The sequence below is a fragment of the Apaloderma vittatum genome, unplaced genomic scaffold, assembly GCF_000703405.1.
Source record: "Apaloderma vittatum isolate BGI_N311 unplaced genomic scaffold, ASM70340v1 scaffold1273, whole genome shotgun sequence".
NCBI lineage: Eukaryota > Metazoa > Chordata > Aves > Trogoniformes > Trogonidae > Apaloderma > Apaloderma vittatum.
In genome coordinates, this window is record NW_009708382.1 from 57,866 (window position 1) to 85,788 (window position 27,923).

At 38.5% G+C, this 27,923-nt stretch overlaps 1 protein-coding gene across 1 annotated transcript in view; it reads left to right on the forward strand.

The window, feature by feature from the left end:
- ITGA8 (integrin, alpha 8) overlaps positions 1-27,923 on the forward strand; it is a gene marked incomplete at its 5' end in the record, with an annotated part of 115,539 nt that overhangs the window by 57,776 nt on the left and 29,840 nt on the right. Inside the window, 5 exons of the mRNA XM_009866523.1 lie at positions 5,996-6,088; positions 11,708-11,787; positions 16,373-16,453; positions 21,034-21,139; positions 23,602-23,760. Of these exons, the coding sequence (XP_009864825.1) occupies positions 5,996-6,088; positions 11,708-11,787; positions 16,373-16,453; positions 21,034-21,139; positions 23,602-23,760 (519 nt within the window). The remainder of the gene's footprint in view (positions 1-5,995; positions 6,089-11,707; positions 11,788-16,372; positions 16,454-21,033; positions 21,140-23,601; positions 23,761-27,923) is intronic.

The following is a 27,923-nucleotide window of genomic DNA, read 5'->3' on the forward strand; positions in this document are numbered from 1 at the left end:
GACTTTGCTGTCTCATGCTCCTAGCACACCAGTATTTTACTATTAGTAAGGCTGTCCTATTCTCTGATATCCTAAATAGTTGAACAGTAACTGCAGTATAAACCTCAGAAAGTTGCTTTTCTTTGTAGCCAATTATTTTATCTTAGGGATAGGCCAAAAAAGCAGTTATAACGTAAAATAGGCTAGTGTTCACAGGAGGACTAATGTTGACTGAAGTCCTGCTGAGCTGTACTGAACATGCAGTGTTTCCTTTTTGGGTCTGTTTGTTTTTTAAGAGAAAAGATGAAACACTATCCTGCAAACAAGCAAAGTGTTCATGTATTCTCTGTTGGATAGCAAGTCTGAATCACCTCATGTGCACATAAATCTCCCAAGCTCTTGCAACATGAGCTTACTTTTCTCTGTCCAAGCCTGGAATGTTCAGAAGAGCCTCAAGGATGAGAGTAGGAGAGAGCAAGTTAATATCTTTTCTAAGGGCAAATGTTTTTAAGGAAGTTGAAAGTAACTTACAAGGTATTTCCTTATTCTCTTTCTGCCGGTGTCTTTATTAATGAGCTTTTAACCCAGTTTGAAAAACTTGACTAGAATTAATGATGTCACCAAATATGAGAATATGGAAATTCTCTGCAGGCTCACTTCTCAGAAGCATATCTGTGTGCATAACAAAAAATAAGTCAAGGCATCAGCCTCCTTCTGTTGTCTGTTTCTTTTGTTCTCTTAGCATAGCCTGGTTTTTTGGACTGTGATCTACAAAACTTAAGTTCTCCTTAATGTACTACACATGGTTGCATTTTTCCTTTGTTGCTCTTTAGGAATCTTTGGATGGTTTTTTGGCCATTATCAAGGATGTCAGAGGAGGTATTTATTCCAAAACTCATAGCACAGATTAGCATGTATCTATCATTTGAACTGGACAGAAATCCCTGAAGGTTTTTCATTATTTTAGGAAAAACTGAATTTTCTCGTCCCAGTAGGGGAGACTCATGGGGAAAGAAAGGAAAAAAGAAGTGGAAGATTCTAGTGCTTTGGAAGAATAAGGAAAATCTAGACTAGATTGGGAAAGAATGTTAATGCTTTTTTGCTTTTGAAAATAAATTTTTAAAAGCCAGAGAAATGTAATGCATTTTATTTTCCTTCATATTTTGTGGAAGATAAAATATATTTTTGACTAGTACAATTCTGAATTCTTCTGGATCTATAGAAAAATTGTCTTTGATGGGTCCACATTTACTTAGTTCCCTATAATACTTAGTTTATTTCACATTCTCTTACTTTTCGTACTTACTCCATTCAAAGAGATGTCATTATGATCCTTCTGAGAAGGATCAAAACAGTAGTCCTACTATCCAAATCATTCCTAGTGTCTTCCCTTCTGCACTTCAAGGGCAGTTCTCACAAGGTTTACATATGGTACTAAAAGCAAGTCTGTTCTTTCTATTGTTTTTAAACTGTGAATGTATATTTTAAAAAAGCTACAATCTTAATTATATTATGGTTACATTAAGAAAACTAAAAAAATCACCTCTAAGTGCATTTGGAAAAGAAATTGATATTTTAATTTTCTTCAGAAAGACAAAGCTAAAATTTTCTGATATTTAATTGCTAGTGGAGGATGGCTCTTGTATATATTCAGTTGCTTTTCTGTACTGCCATATTTTGCATAAAACTGCTATCAATGTGACAAAGAAGAATATACAATCTTTGTAATTTAAAAAGAAAATTTAGAATGGAAAACCACATTTTTTTAAACTCAGACATTCTTTTATGCCCTTCGTGTTCTGTTTTCTCATTTAATTAATTCTGTCTAAATGTCCAAATTAAGTAATTAGACCATTCAAAACAAGACTGAGCAGGTTTTTTCATTTTTTTCCCCTAGAGCAATGAGAGGCTTATGTGTTACCAGGATGACCAAATTCCTAGGTGTCACAGTATAAATAAGTATAAATAAGTATAAATTGAAGAGAGACTCAATTAAATCAACCTGTAGGGCTTTAAAAACATGTGGCTACTTGAACCACATGACAAGAGCACAGAAGAAATTATTACACTAGCATGCAGTAAACACTGAAGTATATGGAAAAAAAAGATCGGTTAGTTTGTTGGTACTTGGAAGCATGGACCATAGATGAAAATTAACATTTTACTATCAGTTGCAGTGGATTTCACTTCTTATTTTTGTGTTTGCACTACATCCTGCCAATGGGACATCCCTGACTTCTCCTGAAATGTACTTTTAATATAATGCAGAGTAATTTCAGCAGACATGTATTTGTGGTAGAGCCTGTTGCAGTCATGCTCTTAAAGCTCTGCATCTAGGGATTTCATTGACTCTTCAATATATTGGTGTTTGCAGTCCTCTGTGTAGCTGTTTTTCTCCAAAATGCAGAATTCCTTGTATTAAGACGAAGATAACATTCACCTCAGAGCCAGCAAAGCAATTACACTGAGCACAATAAATGAAATGTAATGAGCTGAATAAATCACTTCATACATTTCTGATGGAACTGGAAAGTCTTTAGAATCAAATCATTCTATTATGCTGCTGTCTTTTCAAATTAACTAGGCTCACAGAGGATATTAGACTACTTTATTATGGGGCTACTCTGGATTTAGTCTATCTAATAGAGAAACAAATTTATCCCTTAAGTGCATTCTGTCCAACCTGATTTTTTTGAAACAGTTGGGTTATTCTATATCATTTGAATTACACTTGGAAAGTGTTAAAGTCTACAGCTTAACTGAAAACTCATGTGCCTTCTACCTCTTCCCTTCAGCTTTACAGACTACAGTGTTTCAGCTGCCTCAGTTGTCGGTATCTTATCTCAGGCCTGATTCTGTGGCATATCATCCATAGACTGTGCAATCGTATCAATGAAGCAGCATTTTGCGAAAGATGTGTGATCATGTGCAAAGGGAGAGCCAAGTGAATGTGCATGATCTTAAAGTCTGAGGTCGAGGATGTGATTTTGAAGTTTCATTGGTTCTTACACATACTGATACTCCTTCAGTCAAAAGCTTATTAATGAAATCAAATGTGTTATTCATTAGTGGCATTGTGGAAGCACTTAGAAGGTCCAGAGACCAGGTAAATGAACTACAGCATTACTAGTTACTGGAAACCCATCAGCTTATTATAACTGTCCATATACATTAGGCATGGAATTACTAGAATTAGCTATGAAAACAGTATAACTATGTTATACTGCCTCACATTTCTGTGGCCAGCAGCAGATCCAGAGACAGTGTATACTTGCCTTATGGTACATTTTTACACTACGACAACATGATTGTGTGTTTGAATTCTCAAGCCATTGCCTGAATACTGGGCACTAATCCTTTGGCCAGTGAAAGAGTTCCCCATATTGAACAGCTCAATTCTGCCTTAGTAGCAATAGCTGAACTCAAATTTTCGAGGAATAATTAGTAGAAGTAAATCAGGCAAATACAAAGACCTAACAGATGTTTCTTCCACAGCAAAAACTTTATTTATTTTGGTGTAACCATCTTCTTAGCTGGAAACTGCAGAATTATTGCAGATCACAACCACATTTAGATTGCAGTGGATAAACTCTAGCCGTTATTGTTATCCCCATGCCTTTTGGGACTAAAGCATGATGCACTCTCAAAATAGAAAAAAGACTTGGAAGTCTTCCTGCCTTAGCTGAAAATTCTTAGAATAAGTAGATGGTGACTGGCTAGATGAGATGTAATTTGTGCCTTGTGAGGACAAACCATAGTTCTTCATACATCAGCCATATAAGAAGATATGTTCTATCACCTGGTACCTAATCCATCCACTTTTCCTCAGAAAATAAAATTGGAAGATGTTGATTAAGGAAAGAGAGGAGATGTTTTACTCTGCAGCCTGTTCTGACATTAATTAGGAATTCATCAGTAAGACCACCAGAAAGAGTTTCAAGTTTGTAGGCTGCCTGGAATACTTAAGGCATCCAATCATTTTCTAGTTAAAATGCACCCTGGGAGCACGTATGTTGATTGTTGGGGTTTTACCTCTGCTCATGACTGCCAAGATGACCATGTGTTGCTATAAAAATATAAATTGCTACCAGTGGCAGGTAGAAGGGTTTTGTAGCAAAACCTTCCATCTGGCTGAGTTACACAAGAGCTCAGTGATACTGACAATATTAGTGTGTGTAAGTCTCTACTCTTGCTTGCTTCTTGCCTGGTTTTAATTTTCATGTTTTGTGCTTAATCACCTAAAAAAGGTGATCAGTGAAAAAAGAAAGGCAATAAGCCTCAGTATTGAAGGAATTCTACCACAACTGACCATTTGTCACATCATTATGCTGCAAAAATCAGCTTTTGCGATGCTGATCATATAAATTCTGTGCCATTAATCATTTTCAGTCTAAAAGCATAGCCTTCAATTTGAGAAAACCTGCTCTCAGAACTCCTCTATTTACTCAGCCTTTGAGGGACAAAAAATGTGTGATAAGGGCTGATTTACTCCGTGCTGGTCTGTAATACAACATTAATAAAGAAACTCTCAAATATCAAATATAGATGAATATTTTTTTTCTAACATTTAGACTTCAGTTTCCCCCCCCAAAAAAAACCAAACAAAAAGTAAACAACATCAAAACTATAAACCCGCACATCAAGCTAAAATTACGTTTTTCAGGCAAGTTTGGTTTTGACTGTACTAACATCCTCTTCTCCTATATGTTTCTTCCCACCTCTAATTAACCAGCTGGAAAGAATCCCACTGCCACCCCTAAAGAGGCTTTGAAAGGCTATTAGTGCACTGGACGTACTGTGTAACAAACTTTGTTTCCTCCTAGCAAATTGTAAAAGTGTCAGTATACAAGGAGGTGTGTACTGAAGGCATATTTCAGGTGGGCTCTTTATAGAACATGCCCTATCTTTTCTTTTAATCTCAGGAAATTATAAGGTCAGCGGGTCCATGCTGGCTTCTGCAGATAGGAATGAATTGGTAGTCAGTGCTCTGGAGATTTTCCAGGTCTTTTTATATCAAGAGTGTGACCTTACACTGTGAGAAACACAAATGAGAGGAAAAGATAGTGGGAGAGCCTTATAGTAACAGCTAGCTGCATCCTGCTTTTACAGACCTGGTTTACCTCTGCACATACATGGAAGTATTTTATTTTATTGAATATCACAGAAAGGAAAACAGAAATAAAAGAACATTGTGTTGCTTTATCTTACTCTGTATCTCCTAGCTGTTCCTCCTTTTATATCATCTGTTTTGTTTACAGATGATAATAACTAGGGATAAAGACTAAAAGTTATTAAAAAATGCAAATGTAGCATACATTTTACCTTAGAAGCTTTAGAGGGAAGTTATGCATGAGTGTGTCTTCGACACTGTCAAACAAAACTGCCTGAGAAATGTTAGGTACAAACTGAACTTTGAATGAATAGTTGCTGGGAAAGCAGTTAAATTTTACTCATTGTTATCAATAGGAAAACTTTAATTTCTGGTAATGTGAAAATCTATCTCCTTCATTACTAAATTATAAAAGCAGGTAACAGTGTATGTTTTTACATAAGCATTTAATGTTCTTTTACCATAGGTCAGAAAAAAAATTGAGACTTGGTCCATAATGAAGTTCTGTCAATGCCAGAAATTTGCTGTAGGGTCTTCCAGTGATGGATATAAAACTATTGCAATTGATGTGAGGCCTGTTCTGCTCACCCAGTTTTGCCTGCTCTTTTTTGATCTGTTGAGTCATTATGGCCATAGGAATGATGCACAGCAACAAAGCAGTATGTTAAAACTAGAAATTGAGTGGTCTCATCGTGGCTCTTAAGGCAATGGGAAACTTTCCTGTTTGTTTTACCCTGGCATCATTTTCCCCCCATTGTCTGACAGTAACCAATTAAATGTTTTGATAGTGCACTGAGCAGGTGTCTGAAATCAAAAGAAGTGTCACACTCAAAAAGGCATCATTTTCCCAACTGGGTACATTTCACTATGATCTCTGACCTCCGTATTGGTGTCCTTTTGTTACAGGCGCTGCGTGTGTTGAGCTGTGATTACAAGATGGAAAATGAAACTAGAATGGTGCTTTGTGATCTTGGGAACCCCATGGCGGCTGGTGCAAACGTAAGGGAAAACCAAAGGCATTTACTGATTTTTATCTAATTGAATTTTAAAGGAGAGTAAATGGAAATCTACTCAGTTAACAAGAATGTGTCTGAATAAGCAGCACGTAAACCAAATTATTGGTGTGATAAGAGAACTGTGCTTCTGAAAACTAGCAATTTGTTGTTCTAAAAGATTAATGATGCTAGAGCCTGTGTTTTATTTCACTTATGGTGAAGAAAATGAGATTGACTTGAGTCACGGAAGTTGCACTAATATGAGAATCCCAATCCATAATGTGATGTGTTTATTTCTTCCTTTTACTATTCTTTCTACTTAATATAATGTATAGTAAATTCCAGCTTCTTTATCCTGATTCTCATCTTGAGAGCATAAGGGTTGTCTTATCAATTTATATTATGATTTCTATCCATAAAAATGTGGTTGGAATTAAGTTTTCATTGAAATTATTAATGTCATTCTAAATGTTTTCCTAAGACAGCTACTGACAAACAATACTATACATTGGATGGATCATTAGTAGCTTTTTTTTTAGAAAAAGTGAGACTGAATAGTGGTTGACGATGGACCGGAGATAAGGATTCAACATAAGATTTTGACATAAAAAAAGTGCTACCCATTCCATAATTGTCGTCACTTGTCCCTATTTCATGACAAATCAGTTCAGGGCAATCCCAGAAGTGTTGAACCTAGGAATGTCTGGCCATGAATGCCCTTCCAGAAGAATTCTAGTGCTGCTTATAAATTCATAAATGCTATGAATATTTAACAAAAAAACCCAATAATCCAAACTTTTATACCTAGATAAAAAGCTGTCATAATAGAAACCAAGCAGTCAACAGCATGAACATATATGAAGAATAAGCGACACCTTTTAATTGAAACCTACTACTGTATTTATTTCATATTGAATCTGAGGCTTTGCAAAAAGAAAACAAAGCAAATCTCTTTAGTATTTTCAGAATCCCTACTAAGTTAAAGTTTGGCTTATGGAAGATCAACATCTAAATCTTCAGACTCCATATAGTGGGGTGTTTTTCTGGCGTCTTTTAATCTGGGAGCAGGTCCTGTCTGGCCCTTGAGAAAGGAAACAAATGGATCATATAATAGGAGGCTGGACTAGAATAAGCTTGTTTGGATCATAGGGTTAGCTTCAGATCAGCCATAGAGCTTCTGAAAGTGTATGTGAGACCAGATATCTTATACAGTTGTCTTCTTTCATGGTCATGACCATAAGTCTCATTCGTAGATAAACTTTTTTTGAATTACAAGGGGCAGGAAAACATTGCAAAATTAACTCCAGGGCATGGACCTACTCGAAATGGGAACCTGCCTGGTGAGGATCCTTCTCTGTAGAGCTACATTGAACTAGGAGTCTGAAGGGGGTACCGTAAACATTTTCTGAGAAGGACGTAGGGAAGAGAACTAAAAGATTTTGTAGTTTTTGTTTTATTCTACTAAATGAAGCTCCTAAAAAGTAATTGAAAACATTTCTAAATGGAATTTTCATAATGATGTGATGGAAAGCAATGGTGGGCTGAAACACTAGATAAATTCCAAGTCAAGGCAGATAATTTCTTGTACCAGAAAACCCACAAATTTAGATATCTGCTAAGTGATTTCCTCGTTAGTCTCATGGCTAAATAAAACTCTCAAGATGCAGTTGGAAGTGAGCAAGAATCTTGTGGATGATTGGGATGCAGTGACGATGAGAAGGACAACATAAAACCCCATGGGTTTGGAAGAGAAAAGGAAGACTAAACACGAGATACACTAATACTGTATACCAAGCTAGGAGCAAATCTTTGTGGTTTGCATGTTGTCATAAACATAAGCAATGGAAAGGTCTAAGCGTGGAGGTATTAGATTACAGTCTCTCAAGCTCATCCCTTTGAATCTAAAGTCCCATTCCACATCATCCTTGATCCAAAATGCTAGCAATGTGAAGACTTCAGGAATGCTGTTTGGTGACCACTAAAGCAGTACTACTCCCACCTGTCTCCTTATGGATTCTCACAGCATAACTTATCTTGTTTTCTTGAGAATCGGCTTGAGGGCTGCCGTAAATATACTGTTACCAAATATTTCTAAGCAAAACGCTTTGTATAGAGAGGCTTAGAAGTAGCAGAATAAAACAGCAGCATTCATACTATGTTTAAAGGTATTCTGGCTTGGAAGAGAAGAACCCAACCCTTGAAAATTAAGCCATATGAAGATAGAGCATCACAAAGCCAGATGGCAAAAACAAGCCTAGCTTTATCTTTGAAACCAGCTCTTCTGGAAACTTAGCAAAGGTGAAAGGACTTGAGCTTTTTTCAGTCCAAACATATTTATGATGGCAAACGTACTTCCAAAAGCGAAATACCAGCCCTTTCTCCAAATTGCATAAATCACACAAGTTTGCTCTGATCCATTTCCAATTTTGCAAAACAATTCTACTCTGGCGGGAGATCAGTTATTCTCAAAACATTTGGTCAGAAAGGGACTCTGTGGAAGTTGTGAGGGAGTGGGAAGGAAGGGTTAGGTCACAAGCAAACATTCCTAAAACTCTTAACTATTGAGTCACTGTAATGACTTTTCGGCACCCTGAAATCCTAGAATTCTTGAACTCTGTAAGATCAACTTCAGAGTGTCAGGGCTATGTCAGAATTTTTTGTGATACAACCCATGGGATATTACCACAGTGGGCTACAGAGTTGTCTGACACTTCATATCTTCAAAATGCATTACTGTCATCAAAATTGGTTTATCGCTAACTTTTTTGAAGATCTGTGACCTTAAAATAATTTTCTGACCCCCAAAATTATTTAATCTTTCCAGTAGTATCTTTGTGGTTTAAAAAAGATGAAAAAGTAAAAAAGAAGATTAAAAGAAATGGAAAGGAAAATCACGATACCATATGACCCAGAATGCAAACTAGATGTCTGTGATACCATCTCCCTAGCAAAGAGTGCTCAAAGTACTTATTTATGACACTGAAATGGATCGGACTGATGAGCTTCCTAATGCCTGTTCAGCGGCCTTAGCAAGTCAGATTCAGGTTGTATTATAAATTCTCTTAGAACAATTTGGGCATTAATAGAAATGAAGTTAGAAGACATGGAGACTTGGAAGATCTCGCCTATTTCTTGGTATGTACTGAACTGATTCTTCAAGAGTGTTGAGGTTTTTTCATGCATATGCACTGTAGGACAGTTCAAAAAAAGCTAGTGCTCTGTGTTTCAGCATGCTCGTAGATCCTGACAAACATAATAACAGATTAAAGCTTATCAATAATAGCAGAAATGTCATGCATTTCAAAGATACATGATGGTGCTAACATGGAAAATAATGCAATTTTAATTAAACTAACTTCACCTGGATTTTTTTTAATGAACTGTTCTGATACAGTGAATGTCTTAAGTAAGGAGGTTGAGATATTGCTAAATTGCAAGCTCAAGCAAATTCAACTCTTTTGGACTCAGTGAGTTTTCAGCAAGGGCATGCAAGCATCTTTGCCCCATTATTGGTAGCAGTGTCAAGGGCTACATGACATTAACAAAGTCATGCGACTATACAAAGGCAACATCTGCAGCTTATTAGACAGTAGGAGTGTGTTTCAGTATTAAATAAGGGATTAAGCCTCAGGGGTATAATAGATCATCAAAACTGCAATTCACCGCTGCTCTGTCTGAAGAAAATTTTATCTTTGGTTCATCAGATCTTTTTTCTGCTGTAAATGGAAGCAAATTTATGTAGACTGATTAGTAAAAACAGTAAGACAAATGCTGAATTGAATATTTGGAAATTCTTGTCTCAGAGATTAAAAAAATTGGTATGTTTTTAAAAGTGAATGAAATATCAATACAGTTGTTAAAATCATTCCCCAAAAGTGGTCTTAAAGTAGCTTACATCTCTATTCCAAGTCAGCTATTCAGCTTCTGTTTAATGAGCTTATTTATCTTTTCATCTTAAAAGTTTTAACTTCCAAAAAGAGAGATTGGCTGTGACATTAAAATCATCAGAATTCAAAGATTGGAACTTGCCATTTCTTTTGTGATGACAATATTGCTTTCAGCATAGGCCAACTGTAAGAAGTAATTGGAACATATTAGCTAAGTCTTGTTCTGGAGATAGATTAAGATTCAGTGATGTACTGCTGCAAGTGGGAAGGAAGGAGAATTGAATGAAAATTTTTTTTTAAAGTAAAGCTTAGGAAAAAGGAGTTGCTTAAACAACTGAAATGACACCAATAGAAGAAAATACCTCCTCTTCAGAGGTGTTGAATAAAGGCCCCAAACATAAAATTCTGCGTTGTTGTGCCCTGTCTCGATGCTGACAGTACTACCCTGTGTTAAGGAAAATATGCCAAGCAGACAGCTCCTCCTCCGCTGCCCCATAATATAGTCAAGTATTGGCAGAGATGAAGGAATGATATCCTCATTTCCTAATGCCTTTTGATTAATTTCTCAGGAAGATTGTTTCTCCACATGGAGAATACGGTTGTATGTAGCCATCCTTTAAAAAAATTAAAGCACAGTGTGCAGGAAATTCTATGATCAGGCAATAAGGGAGATAGTGGGGACTGAGAAACTGTACAAGATTACAGGTTGTAGACTTCACTGTCAGTCTCAATGCAAAATTCACATTTCAAAAAGTATCAGATTTAAAACGTGCAGTTGAAATGAGGCAATTAAAAGCATTAATTTAAACACTGCAGTACAATGTAATTAACTTAACATGGAGGCTAGATGGCATCTTCCCCTGCTCCCCTGCCACTTATGAACTGGGGCTGTAAATATGTTCAGCAAGAGGATTACAGAGACTGCACCATGTGCTGTTGTATATTCCTTCTTCAGTTAGCCCTGCAATTCCATTCTTTCTTCTGAATTAACTTGTTCTTCTTTACTCTGTGCTCGTCTTGCAAAGTAAATAGACATTATTGGAGGGAGGAAGCAAGGTCTGCACAAACACAAGGGAGTGCCAGTGGAAGCCCCTATCTCCTTCAGTTTTGGAAAGTGTGTGTTTTACCCTCTATCTTCTGTGATCACGCACTGCAAGCTGTGGCAAACTGAACTGCAAATACTACTTTGAAGTTGTATTTCTCTTAACTGAACTGCAGTGAAAAAACTCAAACCAAATCAAACTAAAACATCGAGCTACTGTTAATTTAGCCTGTAGAAGAAAAACAGGTGATCAGTCAGCCCAGCAACACCTGAAGCATGCAGCTCGTATGTCACAGTTACAGAGAGAAGGAGAGGAGCAGGAAGCCCTGGAGACCTGGACAACAGCATGCATGGATGAAGGCAGGGATCAGAGATGCCAGACAGCTTTTATTTTCTTTTGGCTTGGCAAAAGATGAGGAAGGATGAGGAAGGGCCCACCGCTGTGTTCTTGGGAGTATGCTTCTCTGTTCCTCTTGTTCTTTTCCCTGTCTAGCCAAGTTTTCCATCTGGTGACATACACAAGCAGGATGGTATTTTTTTTCCTGAAAACAACTAGATGATACTATTTCATACTTATTTTTAAAAGCAACAGTATTCTATACATGTTTGTGAAATGCAATGTTGACCAGTACTGTTTTCCTGATATGGAGAGATCAGCTATGTTTAGTAACCCATTCTTTTGTTTCATTCTCAGTTCTCTACAGGCATTCGATTTTCTGTTCAGCATTTTGAAAATGCAGATTTCAGCATCAATTTTGAGCTGCAAATAAAAAGGTTAGATGTTTTATGAACAGTATGATTATTTAAATTCTGAATTCCTACTGATATTTGAAGTCTTGTATATGAGAAGGTCACTCTGACTCTTCAGTGTCAGTAGTAATTTAATGGGTTTTGCTACAGTAGCTTTCTTCAGTGGGGGCTGTGGAATTGGAACCTTGTTAGTTTTTAGCAAAATCAGTCTTAGACTTGTTCTGAAGATTGTGTTGTGTTAAAATTCAGGTCAGTGATCCAAAGATCTTCTACAGATTTGCCAAATTTGCACTTCATTTTTCACTTCAGAATTAATGAACAGTGATCACTTTTTAACAAAGTTCTATATTTAAAAACATATCATGCTCTGAAAAAAAAAAAGACATACCTCTTTTTCACAACAACTTAGAAGGATAGCATTTAAAATCTGCTCAACAGATTTACTAGCCTGAAGAGAGAAAACTGTTTCAGTCTGATGCAGGTGAACCTTTGTCCTCTTTCCATTAATTTCCTACGAATTTGTGGGGCTGAAATATTACTGCTGGAGAATCTTCTGGTTTATACTGAGCAATACTTCCTCCACAGGGACAAAAAACCACAGGATGGGCTGGGTTAGGATAACAGCAAGGACAAACTTTTTTCAGTAGGTGGCAGGGCTTCTGATCCATCTGCTCGTCAAATACAGACCAGAGTTCCTGATGGGACCTTCCCTGCTCCCCACAGAAAGACTTAATTGATAATGTCTGGCCTTTAATGAGGGCCTTGATCATGTTCACTGTGGTAAATAACTGAGACATTTAAAACATTTAAGTCATGTTTCCATAGTGTAACCCTTGAAGGAAAAGGACATGCAGGTAGTCAGGAAGGGCGCAGCAGAGCCACAGAAGACAGTGAGGTGCCTGGTCAGACCTAAGCCATCTTCCATGGATCTGGCTGGTGAGCAGGAGATCCTGCAAATCTAGAAATGGGCCCCTCCAGAGAGAAATACAAGATATAGTATCCTTCATATATAGATTGCTTTTGTAGAAGAAGTGACAATGCTTTACTGATGAGTAAGTCTGAACTTCAGGAGACAGCAACAACTCCTTCCTCCATGAGTGTGATTCACTAAAATGTAAGGGAGGAAATGTGTTGGGCTACCCAAAAACTACAGTTTTCATAAACAGTGGAAACTTTGACAAGTGGAGTCCCTCAGGAATCAGTACTGGGACTGGTGCTGTATGATGTCTTTGTCGACAATGTGGACACTGGGATAGAGTGCACCCTCAGCAAGTTTGCTGATGACACCAAGCTGTGTGGTGTGCTTTGACATGCTGAAGGGAAAGGATGCCATCCAGAGGGACCTTGACAGGCTGGAGAGGTGGGCTCATGCCAAACTCATGAAGTTCAACAAGGCCAAGTGCACAGTCCTGCACTTGGGTCATGGCAATCCCAAGCATAAATCCAGGCTGGGGAATTTGTAGATTGGGAGCAGCCCTGCAGAGAAGGACTAGGAGGTGCTGGTTGATGAAGTGCATAACATGAACTGGCAACGTGCATTGGCAGCCCAAAAAGCCAACCATGTCCTGGGCTGCGTCAAAAGATGTGTGGCCAGCAGGTCAAGGGAAGTAATTCTGCCCTTCTGCTCTGGTCTGGTGAGACTCCACCTGGAGTACTGTGTCCAGCTCTGGAGCTCCCAGCACAAGATGGACGTGGACCTGTTGGAGGGTCCAGAGAAGGGCCACAAAGATGATCAGAGGGCTGGAGCACCTCTTCTATGAGGACAGGCTGAAGGAATTGGGTCTGTTCAGCCTGGAGAAGAGAAGGCTCCGGGGAGACCTTATAGTAGCCTTCCAGTACCTGAAGGGGGCCTACGGGAAAGCTGGGGAGGGACTTCTTTTAAGCGCATGTGGTGACAAAGGGCAAGAGTTTTAAACTACAGCAGAGTCGATATAAATTAGGCATAAGGAGGAAGTTCTTTACTACAAGGGTGATGAGACACCGGAACAGGTTGCCCAGAGAAGCTGTGGATGCCCCATCCCTGGAAGTGTCCAAGGCCAGCCTAGAGGAGACTTTGAGCAACCTGCTCTAGAGGGGAGGTGTCCCTGCCAATGGCAGGGGGGTTGGACTAGATGATCTTTAGGGTCCCTTCCAACTCAAGCCATCCTATGATTCTATGATTAAAATGCTGAAGAGCACCCAACTACTTTAAAAAAAAAAAAAGTAAAACTTCTTGCATAGGGAATGTGCCTTACAGTTAAAACTCACTGTTTTCTGCATTCATTCTCAAGCAGCATTACAGTTTGTCCATTTCTGTGCCCTTAATTAACAGGTAAAACAATTTTAAAAGAAAAAGGAAACAGAAATCTATAAGGCAGAAAGAGAAAATTGCCTAAATGAAAGGAAGGGGAAGCAGAGAACGTGTCTGAATCTGTGTCCTGGTCTGAGTTATTCAAAGGAGACCATTAATTTACTCCAAAACATCAAGTGGAAAATAAGTATTTTGGTTTGCAAGTCTGAAGTTCCTACTTACAGGAAATAAGCAAGAGGCTGACTGAGTAGTGTCTTGAAATATGATTCCTTTTTTCCATGTGGATTTTGATAGGCAATTATATACACCTTAGAGAGGGAGATGGCCTAGAACTTTTATTTAAACTTTTTCTTCTCTATAAAATTATGTAAAGCATAAACAAGATTTGAATACCAAATATATACAATTCAAATCTGTATTTGTATGGAAAGTAGAACCATTATACAAACTGGAGAACAATTTATTCTAACAAGTTAGTGGTGTAATCATTTTTATACTTTAAGCAATTTTTGTACTTCTGTACTCAAAACAGTGGCTATAGAAGATTACATCAGAAGTTTGAATTATATTTGAAGGAAATCTGCATTAGTTTACAAGCAAATTAGAGCTGCTTCTAATTTTAGCAATCTGTAACCAGAAAGCCTGGATCAAAGTGGTTCTTGCACTTTGGCCACAAGAACCCTCAGCAGCGCTACAGGCCTGGGGAGGAGTGGCTGGAGAGCTGCCAGGCAGAGGGACCTGGGGGTGTTGATGGACAGCCGGCTGAACATGAGCCAGCAGTGTGCCCAGAAGGATGCGAACGGCATCCTGGCCTGGATCAGGAATGGTGTTGTCAGCGGGAGGAGGGAGGGGATCATGCCTTTGTACTCAGCTTTGGTGAGGCCTCACCTTGAGTACTGTGTCCAGTTTTGGGCCCCTCACTACAAGAGGGACATCGAGGTGCTGGAGAGGGTACAGAGGCGGGCTGCCAAGCTAGTAAAGGGTTTGGAGCATGTGTCGTATGAGGAATGGCTGGTGGATCTGGGGTCATTCAGGCTGGAGGAGACTGAGGGGAGACCTTGTCACTCTCTACAACTACCTGAAAGGAGGTTGTACAGAGGTGGGGGTTGGTCTGTTCTCCCCAGTGGCGAGTGATAGGACAAGGGGAAATGGCCTTAAGTTACACCAGGGGAGGTTCAGGTTGGATTTTAGGAAGAATTTCTTTACTGAAAGGGTTGTCAGCCATTGGAACAGCCTGCCCAGGGAGGTGGTTGTCACCATCCCCGGAGGCGTTTAAGAGATGGGTAGATGTTGTGCTGACGGATGTGGTTTAGTGGTGTTGATAGGGCAAGGAAAAGGTTCGTCTCTTCCAACCAAAACTGTTCTGTGATTCCATGATTCTGTGAAAGCAGTATTACCCTTTACTTCTCAGGAGTCAGTTGCTGGGAATGCTGGCCCCCTCTGATTGTTTCCATTTGACTGATTCTACCCAGATGTGATAACAGTAAACTGACAGTAATAGAAACAGTCTCCATGAAGCAAGGAAGTACTTCCACACTTGCCTGGAAAAAAAACACGACTAATTTAGTATCATTAATCCCATAATTAAATGAATTTGAAGTCTGTTGTCATTTATTTTCACTATCTTCTTGAATTTGAATCTGCAAACTTTTTTTTTGTCTGAATGGAATATGGTCTTGGGGATGGCCTTTTGAAGTAAGAGGAACTGTACTTATTACTAAGGGTTTCCAATAAGAAAAGACAATAAAATAAGTGAGAGCACTAGGCTTTAAACACATCTAAGTGGGAGTAGTAGCATGAACGTTCTCTGGATAGGGAAGGGGAGAAAATAAAGATACAATTTGTTTTGGTTCTTTTTCTTCCAAGACTGTCATACAGAAGTCACAAGTTTGGAGACTCATAAAAGCAAATTTTATTATAACAAACCCTATCTTATTCAATAGCACTGCCTTCCTTCAATGCATGAAACACTTCTATATTCTCTTAAGATGCTCCTATCCGTACAAATAGCCAAGTCAAACAAGGAAATTTACAGGATATTCTGAGCTAAATAAATTTCTCCCATCGTATTAATGCATAGGATTCTTTAAAGGAAGCTTGAGTTGATTATATTGTTAAGCATATGATGAGCTCAAATAATATCAAACTTAAATACTAATGTTCTACAAGACTGCAGAGTGGCGATAGCAAGTCCACACAGTAATCTGTCCAATGGCATCACTTCCTAATTATAGGCTTTGTGGTATTCAGTGCTTTATCTGTAACAGTCTAGAATTCTGCTAAATAACCCTTTTTAACCCTTGTACATATCTTTTCCAGTTCTAACAAGATTAATGCCACCAGCAATTTAGTGAACCTCCATATCAACATTAGTGCTGTAACTCAAGTACAAATCAGAGGGTAAGTATCCAGCTATTTCAACTGACGATGATAACTACTTTTTTTTGAAACTTTCCACATATAACGATTGCATGTAGTCAATCTCTTGACATATTATAATCCCGAACACCTGAGAAGTCCCAGGGAGTTTCACACCTGCCAGCCTTATGGAATGGAGCTACTAAGGACTTACCAGATCATGTAAGACAGGACTGCCCAGGGGACTCTAGTAAACTTCCTGAATGTCTGTGCAAGTGCAGCACAACGTAGAATCTCATATAGTAGTAACACTAGTCAGAGCCAACATTTTATTTGGGCATTCAAGTTTTGTATGGGTCTTACTGGTAGGAAATGCCCATTTATATGTGTAGGTCTGCTTGTGCAACCACTTAGGCACTTAATTCTGAATATTAAAGCAGAATCTGCTGCTTACGACTGGAAAGACAAAAGACATTGCAGCAAGGCATGTACTGATATAGAGCAGAGTGAGGCCTTTGGAGAAGGGGTGAATAAGGGTTGAGCTAAGACAAGACGTCAGTCAGTTACTACTGTAGGATTCTTATATTTCCATATGAAGCAAGTGACTCTCTGCTGACACAAGGGATACCGAAACTACACAAATGTAGAATATTATCAAAGATGATTATTTCTCTCTCTCGGTTTCAGAAACTATAAAATGCAATTAGGTGATAAGAATCTCAGACTACCCTGTAAAATCTTAGAACTAGACTCCTATACTGGCATCCTGGAGAAATTTGGCAAGCTATTCTTTTAAAGCATAAAATTGTCAAAAATGCTTCTGTCTTGGATCTCAGATTTCCTATATCTCCTCTTCTCAAACTACAGCTCTGGATCTTAATGATTCTCAGCTCTGCAAGAGGAGAACAGGAGTTAATGGTGCAGCTTCATGCTCATAGTCAGACCATGAGGCCTGGCTGATGCAAGAGGGGCAGATGTCTCTTATGTGGTGCACCTCAAGGGACTGCCTTAGGTGTAAACAAATGATAATATATGCATTTATGGTTTTATGGATTTATAAAAATTAATTTATTGTTATCACTTCTAAGTTGATGCTTAGTGCATGCTGCCTAGTGCCAGCAGAGTCCAGTCCTTTTGCAGATCACAGAGATTGTGGTTTTTGCTCTAATATGCAGTCTAAATCTGGGAGATTGTTAAAGTGTTTTTCATCATATTTTCTAAGTGTTTTCCAGATTAAGAAGAATAACCTTAAGGCTAGAGTTAGATGAACAAAGAGAACTGGCATTCAAAGACTGCATGGATATATGTTAATGCTTGCATTTCTGAAAAGGAGCAACTGAAGGACAACATGTTCAGCAAGAACTGAAATGAGAATATTACTTAGTATTCGGTAGTTAGTGGTGATCTAGAGAAGTGAACTGGTTAGGAAGAGAGCTGAAAAATACAAATTGAGGTGGAGGGTAACACAGAAAGGGAAATAGAGGCTGAGGAAATAAAAATCAAAGGGGTTAGCTGGTGGGCTGCAGATGTCTGAGAAACTGGTAGATGTTGCATGGGTGGACACCCATGGATACATAAGCGAGTCTTTTCCATTAGGGCTCCTTCCAGTGCTATGGATACTGTTTTATTTCACTTTCATAGACAAATCTTACAAACTTCTTGTATTCTTTGCAACCTTTCTGGAAACCTTTTGCCTCCACCATGTTCTTTCTATGCCATAGTGTATTCTTTTTAATGAGAAGTTCTGTAACATTGAAATAGATGGACACTGAGAAATTACCAAAACATCCTCAGTTCTTAAAAAAGAGCATGCCCACAAGTGGGAATAGTGGCATGAGTTGCTGCCTGCAGTGCTAAGAAACAAGTCATTAAATACAGAGGAATTACTTAACTGAATGACTTCCAGTTGCTTTCATCTTAAGTCTGGTTTTTTTATTAGCTATAGCATGCATGTACAAAGGAAAATTCTCAGATGCTTTGTTAACATATTTTGCTAATTACTCAGAAATTCTAAAGCATACAGCTCCAAGGGAACTATTTGCTCACAATTTCCTAGATAAAAATAAAGCAAAGACTGTGTCCACATTTGGATTGGAAAATATCATGTATTGGTTTCCCTACTGCTCTGCAATGAAGTGGGACTGGAATCTTTGTACATTTTCCTGAGAAAAAAGTAAGTAGTTATCAAACTGTGCATATGCATACATGCATATATACTTGCACAGTGAACCCATGCAAATATCACCTCTATGAGAAAGGAAGAAATCTTCTTCCATATCCTATTCAAAAGCTATTTAAGATAACTCCTTAGGTAATTTAATGAGCAGTTGCTCTGATAACTAATTTGATTATTACTTTTTTTATATTAAAATATTGGAGTTTTATAGATGTAATTGTTATTTCCCACTGCTGAAATAGCAGTAGAGGAATGAAGGATTCAGGAAGGAAGTAATCTGGACTGGGAGAATTTCAGCTGGCAGAACTCTTATTTTATGTCTTACATAAGCATTTTTTGTGGAACATACTGCTTTTATCTTATTTTTCAGTGCTCTTGTTTGACGGATCATTCTCACCTAAAAGTCTAGGAAAAATCTTTGTCTAATAAATTATTTGAATCTTAAAAATATTCTCAGCTAAATGCAAAAAGAAAAGTTAAAAGAGATTTTTTTTAATTTGACCTCATTTTGCTTATTTCATGTCAGCAACAGAAGTCCTCAAAATAACTGTAAAATCTCTTAAAATAGAAGTTCTTATATGCTTTATAATTGTTTTAACTGAATGTCTGCATTTACACATTGCACTTTAATTCCATGGATGAGAAAAGTACTGCACAGGAAGTGTACCAGAAAACACTGGGATTTGAAATCTCATGCCTCCTTGTTGTCTGTGTACAGTTTCTGGCTTGTAAATTTTTGTGGTAGCTTAAGGGTCTTTGTCTTGGATTTTTTAACAATGCAGGAAAGTTCCTATTCTTGAACAGCAAATGATAAGCCATTTGTAAAACAGAACAAGTTAGACTAAGTACCTCATATGAAATGCCTTTTAACTTCATAGGTTTCCTTTCTGTTATTATTTGGTTTTGCTTGTAAATTTGTGCTCTGGCATACTTGTTAGCACAAACTGCTAGCCTTTTGAAGTGTGGGGAGGTATTCAGAGTTAGCAGGGTACTCCAGGATACCCTAAATTTCGTGAAGAGTTATACTTTAACTGGATGGCATTGTTTTCCTTCTCTGGGATCCCTTGTTTCTTTGAGAAGCTGTGCTCTGTAGAAAAGCTTCTGTCAAACATTTCATTCATTGTACATGTCATAAGAGCTGGAAGCAAGAACAGTTTGTTTCTTTCTATTTTAAAATGCCAGCATTTGCAAAAATGTTCTCTTCTTCAAGGGCCAATCTGCAGTGGTGCTTCCTCTCTTCAGACTAAAGGGAAAGTGAATTAATGTGGATAGAAGTGTATCGTTTTAGTCAAATATTATATTCTGAAAAAAACCTCATTCACAACAGTTTTCTGTCAGCAAACTTTCAGCTTTGGCAGAATAAGCATTCAAATTTTACAACTTTAAGCTAAAGATTCTGGAATCTAGCAAAACTGAGCGATGACCCCTGTAAAGAAATGGTAACACCATTTTAGCACCAAGAGCGACTTTCAGTGCTAGCAGATGACAGAGTTCTGTGCCAGAACTCACCTGCCATGCTAAAAGACCTTCTTGGATTCTGGTTTCCCAACTTCAACTGAATAAGGTTAAAATTGGCATCTGAATGGGACCCGTCTAAGGAACTTTCAGTTTTTATGAGAAATACTTCTCATTCAAATAGAAATGTTAACAGAAGACTATTTAGTCTTCTGTTGAGTTCAGACAGAAAGGAAAGGAAACATAAAGTAGCAAGTGGAAGGAAAGATGTCAAATGTTGTCATTGTTTTCTTCATTTATGTTTGATTTACATGTTGCAAGTTGCAACGGTGTTTCAAGAAATGTCTTAGCTGACACTTCATTTGCAAAGCAAATGGAAAGCCTATTTCAGACTCTGTTCAGACACACTATTTCAGTCCTGAATTCAATTTCTTGATACACCAATTCCAGCTGACTTTGTGGAGGTCACAGTACCTCAGTTTCCCACCTGTAAAATGAGACAGACTACATTGCGAGGTTTTTGAAAGGAATAATAACAGAGTTTATAAGGAATTAACAGTCAGAGCAGTTAAATGTGCAATTGACTTGCAGGGAAGGAATATGCATGGCATTAAATATCTACCAGCTTTAAATGGAAATTAGAAAAAACATGTAGTTATGCATCATTACTCTAGTTCTGTGGACAATGTATTCAGATACCTCATCTGTGAGAATTACGTAAATGTCTGGCTGCATTCCTCTCTCCAAACGGAGGAGGAGTCCCTCCTTTGTCCAGAAAGGAGAGTCCATCAGAGGAATGCGCGCCCTCTGTAAGGATTTGATAGTGTTTTATGGAAGCAAGTGAGTTCACCTCACCTAATTCTAATAAATGTGCCCAAATAAAATTCCCTTAAGGGCTCAGATTTCTATAGTGGTCTTATTTTTTCATTTAAAAGCAATGCAGCTGATGACTGGTAAGAGTTGCTGTTTTAACCTATTTTATGTACTACAGAGTGTCTCACCCCCCAACAATTATTTTGCCACTTCACAACTGGGAACCCAAAGATGAACCGACAAAAGAGGAAGAACTTGGTCCTTTAGTAGAACACATCTATGAGGTAAAAATTACATATATATTGCCATAGGAACTCATGCTGCTCCAATTGCTTCAGGTGGCCAAGAAGGCCAATGGCATCCTGGCCTGTATCAGAAACAGTGTGACCAGCAGGAGTGGGGAGTGATCATGCCCCTGTACTCGGCACTTGTGAGACCTCACCTTGAGTACTGTGTCCAGTTTTGGTCACCACAGTACAAGAAGGACATCGAGGTGCTGGAGCGGGTGCAGAGAAGGGCAACAAGGCTTGTGAGAGGTCTGGAAAACATGACCTATGAAGAGCGGCTGAGGGAACTGGGTTTGTTTAGTCTGGAGAAGAGGAGGCTGAGAGGAGACCTTATTGCCCTCTACAACTACCTAAAAGGAGGTTGTAGCGAGGCTGGTGCTGGTCTCTTCTCTCAAATAAGTAATGATAGGACGAGGGGGAATGGCCTCAAGTTGCACCAGGGGAGGTTTAGATTAGATACTAGGAAGAAATTCGTCACTGAGAGGGTAGTTAGGCACTGGAACAGGCTGCCCAGGGAAGTGGTGGAGTCGCCATCCCTGGAGGTGTTTAAAGAGCTAATAGATATGGCGCTTGAGGATATGGTGTAGTGGTTAGAGAAATGCTGGGAAAAAGGTTGGACTTGATGACCCTGGAGGTCCTTTCCAACCATAATGATTCTGTGATTCTGTGATTCTGTGATTCTGTAATTGAAATGTTGATTAATTCACTTTATTGTCTTTATGTGCAACGAAAAAAAGCCACAAATGTATATATTCTGACATGACCAAAATTTAATCTGGGACTTCACAACCCTGATATTCATTTTAGTGCAGGACATATTAGTTGCTAAGAGTGTCTCTTTGATATTTAAGGGATGTGTAAACATTCTGAGTGTTTAACAAGAATTAAAAACAGTGCTTAAAAGCTCATTACAAACAATGCCAAATATTTTCAGTAATTTGACTGTTTTCTTATTAAAAGATGTGAGTGTTGTGCACAGGAAAAAATGTTTCCTTTAACATTTAGCTAACTGAAAAAAACTGTAGACACGTACCTTTTGACCTCATTGCTCAGAAAATATTCTGTTGAATACAGATCTTAGTGTTTGTTGTTTACATATTTCTACCTTGTATCATTGTTGGGTTTTCTCTATGGATGATTCATCACTTAAAGGAGACGAGTTCAGGTTAGAAAAAAGTGTGTTGAGTGAATAACACAGAATACAGGCCATCTTTGGAATCTGATGGATGACCTTTATTCTAGGGGTTAAAACATAGTGCTTCACATATGGTTTTACTTCACAAACTAGCACTAAAGCAAATATAAGCGAATGAGCTTAATCAGCAGTGTAAAATTACAATTTACATGACAAATGTTAACTATAATGAATCAGACTTTAAAATACAAAATAGTGTTTGTGAATTCCTCACCTTAACACATTTCTCTAAATCGATAAAACTGTAACATATCTTCCTGTCTGAAGCGTTTGGGCTGATTGTTGAACTATATATGTGACTTCAAATGTATTATAATAGTTGCAGTGAGTAAAGAAACTGCTTTTATGGTTATTGATATTAGCAAAGCATAAAACAAGGCCAAATGCCCACCCAAAAATCCTTTACTAAAGAAGACTGAAAGACTGAAAGTGTTTTATTTGGTTCTGAATAAAGCTCATGAAAAATTCTACACATTTAAAAAAAGGTTCTCACATCTCTAGAAACTTAGATTAACGCTCTCTGGTGTTCTGCTTCTTTGGCTTTCATGCCCAGTGTTAACACGTATCCAAACTTCCTGTGTTCATCAGACCTTTTCAAATTATAAACTAATATAAAAAACTATTTTAATAGCCCAGATTTTAAAATTTCTGTTATTTCTGTTATTTCTGTCTTTACACCTTTTGCCAGAAAAGAATAATGTCCTGGGATGTTATTCTGGGAAAACTAGTAGCTTTTTTTCTTTTGGGGAAATTTGCACTTTAAAGTGCTGGAAATAGAGTTCTTAACTAGTTTAAGCTCTGCTATACCTTCTCTTCCTGCGCCCACAAGAGAAATGTGATTCTCTTGTGTCCTGAAGCCTCAGCTACTATTTACAAGTATGTTTTGTTAAGGTTCATTGTATATATTTGCATAGTATATTCTGCTAATGTGTTTTGGTTTGGGTTTTTTATACCTTCTTAGGTAATTTCAGCTCTTTCGTGTGTTGGAAAAAAATGAGAAAAGTGATGGATTTCGTGAATACAGACTCAAACAAAAAAGGCTATTCTCCCAGATTTGCCACTGGCTTTGTGACTAACGTGATGAGGTCCTTATCCCCTACCTGCCACACATTCTCCGTCAATAAAATTATATTAATTATATATCTTTCCCAAAGTACTTCAAAGGGTGTGAACACAAAGAATTTGAAAATATCTAAGTGGTGGTTGCTTTGTTTTTTGTTATTATTTACTGTCTTGGAATATACTGATGACATTTGTTTGACAGCTGCACAATATAGGACCAAGTGCCATCAACAATACAACTCTCCGTGTCGGTTGGCCTGTGTCTAGTCGAGAAGAATTTCTTCTTTATATTCTTCATATTCAGACACACGGACCGTTGCACTGTCAAACAAGCTCTCCTATTAATACAATGCAAATAAAGGTAAGTCAGCCCCTTTTGTTTCCATCTGTACTGGGTTCAGCTAGGATAGGGTTAATTTTCACTGGAGGCTGGAAGCTGGGCATAGCCAGGGTAGCTGAACCAAACTAGCCACTAGCCAAGGGAATATTCGATGCTATCATAACGTCGTGCTCGGGGTATATAGGGGCTGCTGGTCGGGGCGGGGATCTCTCTCTTTTCCACCTCTCCGTCTGAGAGGTTGCGTCGCTGGGTTCCGGGTGGTGAGACGTCCGCATTACATATTACTGGCGTTATATCTGGTTAAACACTACTGTTATTTTGCTGTTACTGTTATCATTTATGTTTCATCATTAAAACAAACAACCCCACAAGGCTCTGCCTATTGCTCCTCCCGGGCTCTCCTCCTCACTCCTGGCAGGGGGGAAGCAAACGAGGAAGCGACCGCGTGGTTCCTTTGTCTTTCTGTGCGAGTCAGTCAGCTTGAACCACAACACCATCCTTGTCTGCATTTTGCTTGATTTTTTCTGCCTGCTCTTTACAATTGGATGGAGCTTTTGGGAAATTTTTGACAAGACCCTGAGATCATTTTCATGTATAAGAAGCAAGATAGAGATAGTCTACAATGTTTCTGATATGACAGTTGTGTTGCATGGTATGTGCTTGGTTTCTGCACTCAACAACATAAACTTGCATTTTGATTCAGTATCACAGCATTAGATACATGGTATTTTATTTAATGGAAATTTTCAGGGTTGTCCTTGAGGGCCATTTTTAACATGGTTTTGAATAGATGACACAAAACCTTTCAGTTCTCATGGGACCATGAAAATTCTTGTGACCTAAGGAGTACACTAATTCAGGAAGTCATCTGTACAGCAGTGCTTAGCAGGTGAACTCCCAAAGGTGATGTAAACCTTTGTTATGCCAAGGGATGCACATAGCTCTTCAGCTGGGTCTGATATAACCTGGCGCTGGTTTGTTTATCAAAAGGTTGTACATCTGAACTGTTAGCAATGTGGAAAATCCTTTATAGCACAATAATGCAACATAATTAAATTAAAAGCCATGAAGTTCTCCAAGCTGTTTGTTTAGTAGAGAGCAGGCACCACGTAGTGTAGCATTAAGTATTTTTAAAGGATGTAACACAACTTCAGCTTTTTATTCCAATACAAATAATTTACAGCTAATTTGTATGGTGATTTGGATTTTTAGGCTAATTCAGGTTGAAAGAGATCTCAGGAGTACTCTGTTCCAACATCCTGCTCAAGCAGGGTCAACAGTGAGACTGGACTGTTATATTCAGGGCTTTAGCCAGTCTGGTCTTTAAAACGCTCAAGGACAGAGACTGCAAAACCTCTCTGGGCAAATTCTGATGCTTCTTGATTGTCCTTGCAGGGAAAATGTGATCTGAACCTCTCTTGTTTCAGCTTATGCCCAGTACCTCTCACTATCTCACCCAGCACCTCTGTGAAAAGTCTGGTTCCATTTTTGTGATACCTTTCTCCCTCCAACCGCTTCAGTCCCCACAAAGCTTTCCAGTCTCTGGGCTGAACAAGCACTGGCTGCCCAGCCTCTCCCTTCAGGCCAAGTGCTCCACCCTTGAGCATCCCTGGCGGCCTCCACTGAACTCATTTCAGTATTTTGATCTATGTCTTCTGCTGAGGCTCCGAAAATGGATGTTGTATCAGCATGCAATCTTAACAAGCTCTGGGCAGAGCAGAGTAATCACATCCTCAATGTGCAGCCTTTGCTCCTCTTCATACAGCCCAGGGTGCTGTGGGCCCTCTCCACTGACAGGGCACACTGCTCCCTCGTGTGCAGCCTAGGCTGCTCCAGAGCTGCTGCTTAACCAGTCAGTCCTCTCAGTATCTTTTGTTGCCAGGGGCTATTTCCTTGCCCCAAGTGTATGATAAGATGCATATTTTTAATATCCTATGCTTTATACTATGGTTAAGTTCAACATAGTAAGAGGCAGAATAATCTGTAAAATGGGAGTCATTTTAGAAGCCTGTGCATTTTTTCACCTTTCTTTAAGTGTTAATGATCTTAATTTTTCAAAGAACATACTCTGAATATTCTATAAAGTGAAACTATCAGATGGAATTCTACATTGACTATACTCCAGAAATGAAGTTTTCCTGTATTGCAACTTGATAAAAGGATTCATGTAACCTACAATTATTTTATGGCTTAATCAATATTAACTCAGAAAAGTTACATTGTCAGCAGCATGACAGGGTTTGGGGTTTTCTACTTGGAAATGATTCTGTAATTATTTTAATCATACCAGCAAAAAGGAAGAAAAATCCCCTGCTAATGTTTTTCATAAGTAGTGTTCCTAGGTATTGTTTGCTGTCCAAATTGCTTCCCCTTCCATGGACATGGTTCTCACTTTATAGCAGAGCTGGAGATCACAGAGCTTGGAGGAAACGCTGACAAGGAGGAGCCTAGTAGCAGCCTCCTCAGTAAAATGTTGTTAATGCCTGTGTCTAAAAGCCTGTTTTAAGGTCTATGTCTGTGATGGCAGATCCCCCCAAAAGAGCTTGGTTTGGCTCAGAGTCAGACGATTTAGCAAAACACAGCTCTACATATTATCCCATCAAAACCAAGGTGTCCAATTTACTAAGCATAACTGATTCCAGACACTTCAGGAATAAACAACACTTTTCGAGTTCAACCAGTAGCCTTTTAAGTATCTTGTGGGAAGAGCTGTGTTCCAAATGCTAAAAGTGCTATACAGCTTTTGCATACCAGGAGGGGGTTGAGTTCAGTACAGTGGGTGAAAGTGGAGACATCTTTCTAATGAAGGGGATTGCTCACCGCCACAGGAGCTACAAGACAAGTCTTTTGCTTAAAGAGACAGAACTAGTGTATACTTAGAAGAATATAGAAAAACTGATGTGTAGCAAATACATTATGGCCGGGTTTTTGAGTTTCACCCAGGAAGCCAGTTCTGCCCTTTTATATAGTTTCTCCAGAGGAAGAAAAAGAAGATAAGTGATAGGGGACTGAAGATAGAAAATGTTTCGATTTTGTACCCAAGACATAGCAAGTTTGGAAACAAAATTTTTTTCTGTTGATCTTTTCTGCCTCATTTCCACCTTTTTTTCAAAAGCAATGAGAAGAAAGAAGCTGAGCTCCTGCATTTTTATTTGCAAGCCTAGCATCTCAAAGCTACTGGTGAGATCAAGTTGCAAAGTACATGAAAAGAAGTTCAGCATCCCCTCTCCCTAGTCACTGTATTCTGTTTTAAGATTCAGTTAGGAAGCTGAGATGGGAGCATTACTGTCAGGAGGGCAGAGCTCCTGGATAGAACAGTGCCACAGTTCTTAATGACATTTTCAGGCAATGTATATTTTGATGATTTTTTTTTAATTTGTGTTTTTTGTGTCTTCCTTATCCTACTGGATAATGATTGCATCTGTTACATAAGCAAGACTAAATTCTTGTGAGAACTCTAATAATGAAATCCTTTCCTTAATTTAGTTTTTCAAAGCTTTGAACAGCATAAATACACAACTCAGGTTTCAAACATATAATGCTTATCTGTTGCTTCAGGTGGGAAGAGGGTATAGAGACAGCTTCCTTCAGGTTTTGTATAAACAGCAAGATGCTTGGCTCAAATTGCTAAATAAGGCTAAGGACATTATATGCCTGTCTCCTCTTAGAATTCAGAATCTAGCTCTCTTAGGGTGCTGGGGCATTTCCCCTTTATTTACTTAGATTATTTACTTATATTGTTCAGTTTCTGTCAAAGCAATATATTCCTCCCCATTGATGAGCTTCTCATCTTGTAGAAGAGTTTCTTTCTGCTTTGTTCTTTCTTCCATAAAGGTAAATCAAAGCTGTGCATACATGAGAAGACTCTTATTTAGAGTCTTTTCTTTTTCTGTAGCTTATCCTTCTCTGAAGGCAGTGGGGGATGCGAAAGGATAATAAAGGTATGAATCCCGAAAAAGATTCCTCTTGAAAAAGAGGAGGAGAAGGACTAATCGAAGATGTGCAACAGATTCCCTTGCAGAAGAACTCAGTACACTAGGATGCCTCACTCTATGAAGGAGATGACTATGCACAAATATCCACAAGATCAGAAGTGGCAAGAAGAGCGTGGGTGGGGATTGACTGCTCTCTGCCTGTTCCCTCACAGGAATGCAGTGTGTTCACTGCACAGGAATTGGAGCATC